The sequence below is a fragment of the Salmo salar genome, chromosome ssa04 (genome assembly GCF_905237065.1).
Source record: "Salmo salar chromosome ssa04, Ssal_v3.1, whole genome shotgun sequence".
Taxonomy (NCBI): domain Eukaryota; kingdom Metazoa; phylum Chordata; class Actinopteri; order Salmoniformes; family Salmonidae; genus Salmo; species Salmo salar.
Window position 1 is genome coordinate 15,130,545 of NC_059445.1, and position 12,022 is coordinate 15,142,566.

At 41.6% G+C, this 12,022-nt stretch overlaps 2 protein-coding genes across 8 annotated transcripts in view; one reads left to right on the forward strand and one right to left on the reverse strand.

Annotated features, from left to right (window-relative positions):
* LOC106602365 (lipopolysaccharide-responsive and beige-like anchor protein) overlaps positions 1 to 12,022 on the reverse strand; it is a 334,228-nt gene that overhangs the window by 117,730 nt on the left and 204,476 nt on the right. For 6 of the 7 annotated variants that reach the window (XM_045716597.1, XM_045716594.1, XM_045716596.1 and 3 more), the window contains one exon: positions 11,443 to 11,579. In XM_045716597.1, coding sequence (XP_045572553.1) covers positions 11,443 to 11,579 — 137 coding nt within the window. Of the gene's footprint in view, positions 1 to 10,755; positions 10,786 to 11,442; positions 11,580 to 12,022 lie in introns of those variants that run through there. The other variant, XM_045716599.1, reaches the window with a different exon arrangement.
* On the forward strand, positions 7,816 to 9,737 carry LOC106602368 (protein mab-21-like 2). Its single transcript, XM_014194962.2, has one exon. The coding sequence runs from the start codon at positions 8,271 to 8,273 to the stop codon at positions 9,348 to 9,350; it is 1,080 nt and encodes a 359-aa protein (XP_014050437.1). The 5' UTR covers positions 7,816 to 8,270; the 3' UTR covers positions 9,351 to 9,737.

Sequence of the window (12,022 nt, forward strand, 5' to 3'; positions counted from 1 at the left end):
AGAGAGAGACAGAGAGACAGAGAGAGAGAGAGACAGAGAGAGAGAGAGACAGAGAGAGAGAGAGACAGAGAGAGAGAGAGACAGAGAGAGAGAGAGACAGCGAGGGAGAGAGAGAGAGGAGTGTAAAGGAACCCAATTTATTCTAATGTATTCACTGAGGAAAAGTTATTCATTCTGTCAGAATTCCTACTTCAAATATCTCCATTACTCACAGTGGGGGGACTGGAGACGTCTAAGAACATGAATCTGTATCCAGACAGGCAGAAGAGAGCGTATCCATGACATACATCTTGGTCATCATTGATTTCACTAAAGAAGAATGACCACTAACCACCATTATTATAACCATCTATTAGATACATCTAACGAGCAAATATACCTGCCATACAAGTTCCAATGAGTTATCCAGACTCACTACTTAGACCCAATGTTCAGGTCAAGTTGCAGATTGTATGGACGTCAAGATTCCCTGCAACATTGAAAACGGATAACGAAGAATATATATGGAGGCAAAACATACACGAGGGGGAATGGTTGGCTACATCGTGTTGTACGCCAGCCAGGTGCTAAAAAAACAGCAGCCGTATATCCCATAACCCCTTGGGGCTAGGCTGAGTAATCTGGTAGCTCACTAGCTAGCCTCTTCAGTAGCTGGGCAGATGTGGTAGTGTGTTGGGGGGGGGGTACTTTCGAGAGCGAGTGAGTCAGAAAAAGAGGTGCTTATCAGAAAGCAGAGTGAGAGAGAGGGGTTATGGACCCTGTCCTGGTGGAGTGAGAGGATCACTGTGGAGTGAGAGGATCACTGTGGAGTGAGAGGATCACTGTGGAGTCGTCACACAAAGACTGAATCTTCAGACAGGCCTCATCCTCTTTTACTCTATTCAATACAGACCAGAGAAAGATCCTTAGGAGCCGTCTGATAATGCGGGATGTTTTCAGACCGAGATAAACAGGCAGAGAATAAAAGAGGACTTCGATAGAAACCCCCAAAAAAGGCTGAAAAGAGCCTCAAACTAAGCTGTTTAGTATCTATGACGTGTTTAGTTATACACTTACCCTAAAACATAACATGGGCATATATTGGCTACATAAAATCCCCCAAATGATTATAATCATTATAACATGTGTATTAACATCTGTAAAATCTGCATGATTAGCATAATCACCATTGACGCACTGAACATAGCCTTGGATGACTTCAAATGGACGCCAGAATCCAAAATGCCATATAAGGTGCACAGACACCAAAGCGGAAGTGCGCGGAGATGAAACGGAATTCTAGAATCTCTGCAGTTCTGTAGTAGAGTACTCCAACATGATGGATTCTGAAGGAGGCTATCGGAAATTAACTCTGTTTGGCTAAGAGGGATCAACCTTACGGTTCTGAGACTATTTGTTTTCGTTCTGTTCCTACAAATCAGCTGACCTTAGAGGGAAGTGTGACAAGCCTTAAGAATAAGCAGCCTCACATAGCTTTTTCGCCAAAAGCGAGCCTTTCCTTGAAAGAAGTCCCTCTAGATCCACACGCTGAGGGAACATTCGTGATAACATTGAAACGAATAGTGAATGACGAGTCCAAAAGACGATTCACACAAAATGTTTGTATGAATTAAGGAGATGTCAAAGGGTGGGGCCAAAATACACACAAGCGCGTGCACATGTGAACGTACACACACACTGAAACTACACGACATTGTGATGACTAACTACACCTAATATAACCTCAGTAATAGCATCCATACATAGACACTACTTGAACACCAGAAACCCACACAACAAAAACAACATTCTAGCTCTGCAGCGTTGCCCCTAATAGGTGCAGTGTTGTCACGACAGTGTGAAATCAGTCGAACTCCGGTTCAGACACTTTTGCTTCAGTTGCTTATGAAGGTAAGAATTTATATTCCAGATATGTGTATATTGACCCTGTCTGACATTCAGAGTGTATTTACAATTTGTCTTTATAAGTCATACTTACTGTCACCATATATTTCATTAAGCTACAGTTAGCGTGTTACTTTACATTTGGACATCTTCACGACTGTGCGCGTGTCCCATCCCAAATGGCACCCTGTTCCCTATATAGTGCACTACTTTTGACCAGGGTCCATAGGGCTCTGGTCAAAAGTAGTGTACTATGTAGGGAATAGGGTGCCATTTGGGACACACCCTTGGGGCGTGTATTCATCTTTCAGGGACTGAACTGTGCTTTTGATATTAAACAGTCTTGCAGTCTAAAATAAAAACCCTTAACCGTTCTTTTTTTCTTTCTTAAGCAGCACGCCAAGGCTCCTTGAGAACGACTATTCCTCCAGTCGGGCATGATTCAGGGGAAAAGAATGTCAAATCTCAACAGTTTTGCATTTTTCAAATCTTCACAATAAATCAAGGTTGTAAGTAAACCATACATCACGCGGTACCGAATGTAACTTTGCCTTTTCGGTTAGAGTTCAAGTATTTTTGCTAGAAACTTCCAAATGAACGTTTGCGTCTATGTGGCTTATCTCGTCTCTTGACAGCGTCAATTCTACTACGGTATATCCAGAACATTGCAAATAACAACAGATAGGAGGTGTATGTTGTAGGTTGACTACTACACTGACATGAACGCCACTCCACCAACTGTAAATCAAAGATAGGAACAGGTTTAGAAAACAGAGATGGGTAATACAAAATACCAAATATGCAGGATCATGCGAAAATTGCCAGATTGCATTTTCTTGAGAAGGGTGTGTTTGTGTGTGTGTGTGTGTGTGTGTGCGCGTGTATAGCATGCCTATACTGTGCATTCAGAAAGTATTCAGACCCCTTGACTTTTTCCACATTTTGTTACATTACAGCCTTATTCTAAAATAGATTAAATACATTTTTTTTCTCATTAATCTACACATAATACCCCATAATGACAAAGTCAAAACAGGTTTTTAAAATGTTTGCAAATGTATAAAAACGAAAGAAAAGGAAACACCTTATTTACATAAGTATTCAGAACCTTTGTTATGAGACACCCATAATTGAGCTCAGGTGCATCCTGTTTCCATTGATCATCCTTGAGATGTTTCTACAACTTGATTAGAGTCCACCTGTGGTAAATTCAATCGATTGGACATGATTTGGAAAGGCACACACGTCTATATAAGGTCCCACAGTTGACAGTGCATGTCAGAGCATAAACCAAGTTATGAGGTCGAAGGAATTGTCCGTAGAGCTCCGAGACATGATCGTGTCGAAGAACAGCTAAAGTCCCCAAGAACACAATGGCCTCCGCCCGGCCAAACTGAGCAATCGGGGGAGAAGGGCCTTGGTCAGGGAGGTGACCAAGAACCCAATGGTCACTCTGACAGAGCTCCTCTGTGGAGATGGGGGAACCTTCCAGAAGGACAACCATCTCTGCAGCACTCCACCAAATCAGGCCTTTATGGTAGAGTAGCCAGACAGAAGCCACTCTTCAGAAAAAGGCAGGACAGCCTGCTTGGAGAATGCCAAAAATCACCTAAAGTCTCTCAGACCATGAGAAATAAATCAAATCAAAATGTATTTGTCACATGCGCCGAATACAACAAGTGTAGACTTTACCGTGAAATGCTTACTTACACGCCTTAATCAACAGTGCAGTTCAAGAAGAAGAAAATATTTACCAAGTAGACTAAAATAAAACGTAATAATAAAGATAACACAATAAGAATAACAATAACGAGGCTATATACAGGGGGCACCAGTACCAAGTCAGTGTGCAGGGGTACAGGCTAGTTGAGGTAATCTGTACATGTAGGTGGGGGCGAAGTGACCATGCATAGGTAACAAACAAACAGCGAGTGTACAAAAAGGGAGGAGGGGGGGACTCTGGTCTGATGAAACCAAGATTTAATTATTTGGCCTGAATGCCAAGCTTCACGTCTGGAGGAAACCTGGCACCATCCCTACGGTGAAGCATGGGGGTGGCAGCATCATGCTGTCATCTGCCTTTTTCTGAAGAGTGGCTTCTAACATCTCTAGAGAGACCTGAAAATAGATGTGCAGCAACGTTCCCCATCCAAACTGACGGAGCTTGAGAGGAACTGCAGAGAAGAATGGGAGAAACTCCCCAAATACAGGTGTGTCAACCTTGTAGCGTCATACCCAAGAAGAGTCGAATGTGCTTCAACAAGGTACTGAGTAAAGGGTCTGAATACTTATGGAAATGTGATATTTGCGATTTTGCACAACAACAAAAAATTACGTTTTTTACTTTGTCATAATGGGGAATTGTGTGATGAGGGGGAAAAAACGATTTAATCAATTTTAGAATAAGGCTGTAACATAACAAAATGTGGAAAAAGTTAAGGGGTCTGAATACTTTCCGAATGCACTGTATATGTGGAAACACCAAATACACTCATCATAAGTGAAAATTATCACATAGACTTGAGGTTACATTACTTAACTTGAACCAGGAAATAGCCAATAAAACAAATCCCTCAATTAAATTAATATATCCAACGGACACACCCCTTAATTACAGTTATATAGTTTTTCAACATCTCGGCTTATAGTTAGTTAATCAAGATAGTGAGTTTTGTGAATGCGTCCCGAGGTCACCTACTAGGGTTGGGCCGATATATGATCAAATTGAATATCGCGATATTTGACATTGACGATATATCGTGAAGTGCAAGACTACTCGATTTGAACTTTACAAATCAAAAACGGTGCAGTTTTATCACTTAGGCTGTTTAAATATGTTGAAAATGAAGTCTAAATTAATTAACTAAGCCTTATTGTTTCACAACACAAAGATGATTTAACGTTACTATTGTAAATAAGCACAAAAACAACACAGGCTGGAATGATTTACTCATTAACTGCGCAAAACGATTGTATCAGATATTGCAATATCTGGAGTAGCATATCAAAGAAGATGTCTCCCCAAATATCAGCCAAACCCATCTCCTACACTACAGTAATCTGTACTCTCTGTAGTGTTAGTGGCTTCATCAATACTACTGGAATCTATGACAATGACAAGCAGGCATTTGCCATCTTACTGTTTTTTTTTTTTTTAAAGTGTTTGCAGAGAAAAACTGAAAAACACTTCATCACTTGGTTTCTGGCAACTTTGTGGCTTATTTCAGTATCCACACTGTATTTTCAGTGGTTGCATTTTCCAGTCTTCAGCTAAACCCGATGCTACAATGAATGTGGTGAGCATGAGAAACTAAAGCTAAATAGAGTACATGAGTATTCCAGGAATGTTTCAGTCCCTTAACCTCTGTGTAGTGGTCATGCTGACCAATCTGTGGGAAACATAATGTATATTTGGCACAAAAAGCATATTTTCCAAAATGGGAAATAATAGTTGTGTTTTAGTCATACTAAATTACAAAAAAAGGCATTGGCTGTATAAAGCCTGCATAACATTGAGACAATAGTGTTTCAGTCATTTACTAATATTAACATCAATTACATTTAAAATGTTAGTCTGTCTCCGTTTAAAGGGCCAACCAATCTGTAAATGCAGTTTTCCCCCATATGTCTAAACACATGTTAAACTAGCTTCGCTGACTATTGTATGATAAAAATATATTTGAAAAGGGAAAAAATATACATTTGAAATAACGTCATAATGTACATAAGAATGCGAAAGAAGGTTTTCATATCATCAATATAGATTTTTGATAAGCCATGTTAACTCCCCGTAATTACATCGTTGAGTGCTTTGCTTAACACCACAACAAGGACCTGGAGATATTTCCATCTCCAAATAGCCAAAAAGTCGTTGCAATTAAAACACTTATGTCTAATTAGGCCAAAAGCCTCGAGGGATCCCGACATAAAAAACGACGTCCACTGGACAGAGAATGTCCAATTGACTCCCTAATGAATTTAATGCCAAAGCTCCTAACAACCTGCGCCTCATTAACTTGAGTAGTCTACAACGGGAGGACGGGAAAATAAGCTTCAGATAGATCAATAGTTTTGGAAAGAGGACTTTAACTTAAGTAGCTTTCATTTAACTGAGGCGTTATTTTTTGGGCCATTCTATTGCAGCATCACTGTCTGAGGAGCAGTCTCACACCCTGCCTTCTCCCCGCGCGTCTCGGTGCTGTGCCCGCGAGGAGACGGTGATTGGTTCTTAAGTCATCTAACATGAAGTCTGGGGTGATAAGAGGACTTCAATTACAATCCCGGGCCCGCGCGAAGAACCCCTGTCCGTTTATTATTCATCACCGACAAGGTTCACGCGCCGATAAAGCGATGACCAGATTAAAAGTACGTGCATTTTTAGAAAACCACGCACAGCGCACAATGACAAAGAAAAGCCGGTTGTTTGTCTTTAGAGTGATTTAAAAAATATAATTGAGCTTCTTGGAAATCAATTACATATTTAAATTGTTGTAATAAGAATGTGAAAAGAGAAACATCAGACCTTTTGCTTTTTTCTGAATTAGGCATTATTAATGTAACATGCGCTTTATAAAACGACAAGGGCAAATAGGCTGCAATAAAACAGGCCCCAAACATAGTATTGAAGAACTACGGAATACCACGTTTTTAACATCCCAAAGGGTCTTACGATGTCAATTAAAATAATAGGCCTATAGTCTTATTATCGTTCATCACATTTTATAATTACACGCGTGCTAAAACTTGCACTGCAGGTGCGTGCAGTGCGCATCAATTCTAGGCGGAATTGTTCTCCGTTCTTAAATTGTGCAATGACATGAAATGGGTCAAATATGGAAGTAATATGATGTTAATTTGTCCGATAGAATATTAGGGAAATTAGTTGGCCAAATTGGTATGGGAAAACAATAAACCACATTTCGGTGAGGGGAAGGTTGTTGCTCTTTAATCCGATATCCGAGGGAAATTACTGGGTGTCATTTGAACTATTCAGGCCTATAATCTATTGTCACGATACACCAAGATGAAATCACCAGGCACAACAAAAAGCATGTCCCTTAAGACAAGTGCATATGTTAGAGGTTTGAAATGTGAACAACTTCTAGCCTATTAGATTGGAGAGAAAAAAATACTGAAAATCAGGAAAACAAAAATGATATGCTATTTTATGTAAAAAAACACAAATATTAGAAATATTGTACACTCACTGAACATTCGATTTATCTCGTTAAGCTGATTATCACACACCGTGTTGAACCCGCAGCCTGGAGACGCGCTTTCTAATAAAATTAGTCTTTCTTGTTTCTTGACGCATAAACGTCATAAAACATCAGTCAAAAATGTCTTGATATACATAAATTACCAATTCACTAGAAATATGCAAATGCACGAATAGTCCAATAATGCATACATACAATAACTGTACAGCATTTTTTTTAAGTATTGGTTACATAGTCAAAAGCGATTAAAACATTAGTGCTCATGTTTATAAAGGAGTATCAAGCCTCATTAACTGCCATAGAAAAACGAAAGGGTTCCAAATTGATGCCATTCAGACATGAAGCGAGCAAGTAAATAAACACTTCCCTTGCCAGGTATCCTGCATCACTCAATGCGCAACCTATTCTCCTTCTAAATAGTTCCATTTTATATTGAGCACGTGCACACCTGGGGAAAAAAAGGCTAGGTCAAGGCAAAAGAGACACAGCTGTCTTTAAAACGTATTAAATATACTTCGTAGAAAAGAGCACAAAGTGTGTATACGAAAAGGAACCGTTTATCTTCCTATATCTCGACCTGGGAGCAGAGGCTCCGCGCGCAGGATGTTGGAGAGCGAAAGTGTGCCTCTCCTGAAAGAGTGCTTGTCGGAGAGGCCTCTGATTGGCTGGTTGCACTGACAGCTCCGCCGTTGATTGCATGAGGAGAAGCCCGACCCCTTTCACTCTTCTAGGGGACCATTCATAAACTACACAAGTCCAGCTCGCACAGCTGAGTGTGGACAACAGTGGGGCAAGGTAGGAGAATAACGCGTAGTTTTCACGTTCAACCGAACGGACAAGGAGAGATGAGTGGTCACGACCAGAGCTTTATCCTTTAGGGTCTGCAAGCGCGAGGACACGGACGGTATTATATTGTACACTGAGCCCACCCCATTCTGGGGCTGCCCACTGCATATGACTGATATTTAGTAGCCTATTACGTTGCATCCCTATCGGTTTCCTTCCGACACTGTCTGACGTCCATCCGCTGTGTACGCAAAAAAAGTTGAATTGTATATTTTTTCCATTGCTTGGGGAAGAGCGTTTCGCCTCTGGCTTTACCGGTAAGCATTGGATCCGTCAACGTACTGCGACTCACCGGTGTACAGCCCGGACCTCTGCCCAAACATGATCGCGACGCAGGCAAAGCTGGTCTACCAGCTCAACAAATACTACAGCGAGAGATGCCAAACTCGAAAAGCGGCCATTGCAAAGACTATCCGGGAGGTGTGTAAGGTAGTGTCGGACGTCCTGAAGGAGGTCGAGGTGCAGGAACCCCGGTTCATCTCCTCTCTCAGCGAGATAGAGGCGCGCTTCGAGGGGATGGAGGTCATCGCCCCCAACGAGTTCGAGGTGGTCCTCTACCTCAACCAGATGGGAGTGTTCAACTTTGTTGACGACGGTTCTCTGCCCGGCTGCGCTGTACTGAAGCTGAGCGACGGCCGCAAAAGAAGTATGTCTCTCTGGGTCGAGTTCATAACGGCCTCGGGCTACCTTTCCGCCCGGAAGATCCGCTCAAGGTTTCAGACTCTGGTGGCGCAAGCGGTGGATAAGTGTAGCTACCGTGACGTGGTTAAAATGGTAGCAGACACAAGTGAGGTAAAACTAAGGATCCGGGAGAGATACGTGGTTCAGATCACCCCTGCGTTCAAGTGCACAGGGATCTGGCCTAGGAGCGCTGCCCAGTGGCCCATGCCCCATATCCCCTGGCCTGGTCCGAACCGGGTGGCCGAGGTCAAGGCCGAGGGCTTTAACCTTCTCTCCAAAGAGTGCTACTCGTTGACCGGGAAACAGAGCTCGGCTGAGAGTGACGCCTGGGTCTTGCAGTTCAGCGAGGCCGAGAATAGGCTCCTGATGGCGGGATGCAGGAAAAGATGCCTCTCGGTCCTGAAGACTCTCCGCGACCGTCATCTCGAGCTACCCGGTCAGCCACTCCAGAGCTACCACATGAAGACCCTGCTGCTGTATGAGTGTGAGAAACACCCGAGAGAGACCGACTGGGACGAGTCCTGCCTCGGAGATCGAATCAACGGAATTCTGCTGCAGCTCATCTCGTGTTTGCAGTGCCGCAGATGCCCTCATTATTTCTTACCAAATTTGGACCTGTTTCAGGGGAAGCCCCACTCGGCCCTGGAAGCTGCAGCAAAGCAGACGTGGAGACTGGCGAGGGAAATCCTCACTAATGCAAAAAGTTTGGACAAATTATAAACTGTCGAACTGTCTGATTGTGATACTATTGCTATTTAGGGCCGAGGTGACGTTTTGAGATCACCTCAGAGTGGAGGAAAACGTCATGATCCTGGGTTCTCCGAGCAATGTGAAACAATTGACAAACTAAAAACAAGCAAACAAAATAAACTTTTACAACGGAGTGAAATGGGACAGAGAGAGAACGTGAAGGTACATTAAGCTAAATGTAATACTTTTTTGTTGTTTTGTTTGAAATGTTTTCACAAAGTGAATAAATGTTTATTTAAAATTATATGCACAAAATCTTTAAGTGAAAGAATAGAAATGTAGCGTGCCAAGTTCCAATTTTTCATTACGTGACCTTAAACTGAAATGTTAATAAAACGAAGAAAACATTACAACTTGGCCTTGTGTTTGTATACATGTTTTGAGAACTGGCATTGTTTAGTAAGAGTAATAGAAATGTAATTTATATTTACTAGATAAAGAGGATCGTGGAATCAATTCCTGTGTGAAAAACAGAATTCATGTGCGTAAAAAAGGAATGTTAATACTAATAAATGTACATTTGGCAAATCTTGGGCCTAGATTAATTTGATACAAATTACGAGTTTTGCATTATTATGCATATCAAAGAACATACATTAATTTTCGTCTTGGAATAATTAATATAGCACACTATAATTTAGTTCGATTTGATGCAAATTGTTTTAACAAAATAATAACGTCTATTTAGTCGACAGTTTGATGTCGATAGGCTATATGACTGCAAAAAAAATCCTATTTAAACACACCGGTATGCATGTCTGTTATTACTGTGTATTAACTATTGGGGAGATAGGGAGAGATTGGGGCGAAAAAACTGCATGAGGATAAAGAGAAACACAACAACCACTTGTAGTAGGCTCATTCACCAGAACAGACCATTGCTAAATTCAGATGAATTCATTTGCCGTTTCAATAGGAAAATGTTAACGCATGAAAATCAAAACCTCAAAGGTTGATTCATGAACTTATCTGTTATTATAACTATATTATGATTATAATTGTTGATTATATTGTTGTTATTGCCAATAACCCTGGGCGCAGACTGCTGGAAACAAAGATACACAACTGTCACTCAATGACTTGCCAGGGAAAGTCAGGGCCCATTTCTTAACGAGACCTGATTCATATCGCTTTCACTACGAGCGACTAAACACCACGCGGTTATATTAGTACAGTAGGCTATCCATTAGCAGCAGCCTATTTGGTTTACCACTGAACTGTTGAACACAAATAGAACGAGGATATTTTGAAATTAATATTCATTACTATAGCCTGTTATTTAGGATATTCAAATGAGTCATTTAGGCTACATTTCAAAGGTGTCGAATAATAAATTCAAGTAATTTCATGGTTTTTGATTCTCAACAAAACTTACCACAACATAAGCCATTGGGCCTACACAGTATTCCTGATTCCTGGGCTGTATTTCACGAACAACTGAAAGACCAGAAGGAAGAAGAGCAGGCCTAGTCGTCTCTCTATATCTGGCACATTGTATTCTGATGTGCGACAGACTAACTTATTTTTCAAACGTTTGCTTGTGATGCTTCTGCTGGCTCCGAGGCCTTTGTGTATCGAATCCGCAGAGCAAACACCCGTTTTCAGAGAGACGTGATGTTGTCAATGACGTAGCCCACTAAACCAATGCAATTCAACCACGAGTGAAGCTATTGCTTAATGTTCACTTTCACAACGCAAATACACACACACCACACAACAGCATCATAGCCTACACGATTGTTATAATCTCAATTATAGAGATTATTGAGTCTCGGTGTACATTTGGATTATTCAATAATTATTTGACTTGATGATGATCGCAGAAGTCGAGGGTGCTTACAGTGTCATGCAATAGCCTAAAGGCTTTTAGTCTATGCATGTTCATTATTTGGAGTTATTTATTACATTCTTATAACGGCTTTATGCTGCAGAAAGGCATGACTTGGAGGTGCTGGGGCCAGGGAAGGACTGGGAGAAAGGCCTGAGCCATTTTGAAAGCTGGTTTTACAGAATGACGGGAGGGCCTGCTTTGGATCCATGGAAGTTAAAGCCCTTCTCTTACCTTTGGATCGATCGTCTTAAAGCTGGCCTCTTCTTCATCCACCTCGAAGTAGAGTTCAGACGCGGTGATGGACAGCGTTCCTTTCACCACCACCGCTGGGGCGACCAGCTGAGCGCTAGTGCTCATGTTTACAGGGCCTAGGAGACAGACAGGGCCCAACAACGGCACGGGCCAGAAAGCAAACATTAGCCCGCTTTTAAAAAAAAATCACCCCCTTCTCCTCCTCGAAAAAAGAGAGTTTTTTTCAAAGGGCAACAGCGTGTAAAAGTAAACATATAAACTCAACAACGACACGCACTGACTTCGATGGCTCCGTTTGTCTCCGTGAAAATACCATAACAATATAGAGAAGGCCACATATGCATTTTTAATGAGGGAAAATATTTGCTCTAGGCCAGGGCTGCCAACCCTCTTCCTGGTGATCTACCTTCCTAATTTAACACACCTGATTCTACTAATTAGCTGCTCAACAAGACCTTAACTAGCTGAATCAGATATGCTAAATTAGGGTTGGACTGAAAACCTACAGGACAGTAGATCTCCACGAAGAGGGTTGGGCAGCCCTGGTCGAGGCGATGGG

Bases quoted from the DNA above. Each gene is read 5' to 3' on its own strand.
- LOC106602368 (XM_014194962.2), top strand. From the start codon at position 8,271: ATGATCGCGACGCAGGCAAAGCTGGTCTACCAGCTCAACAAATACTAC.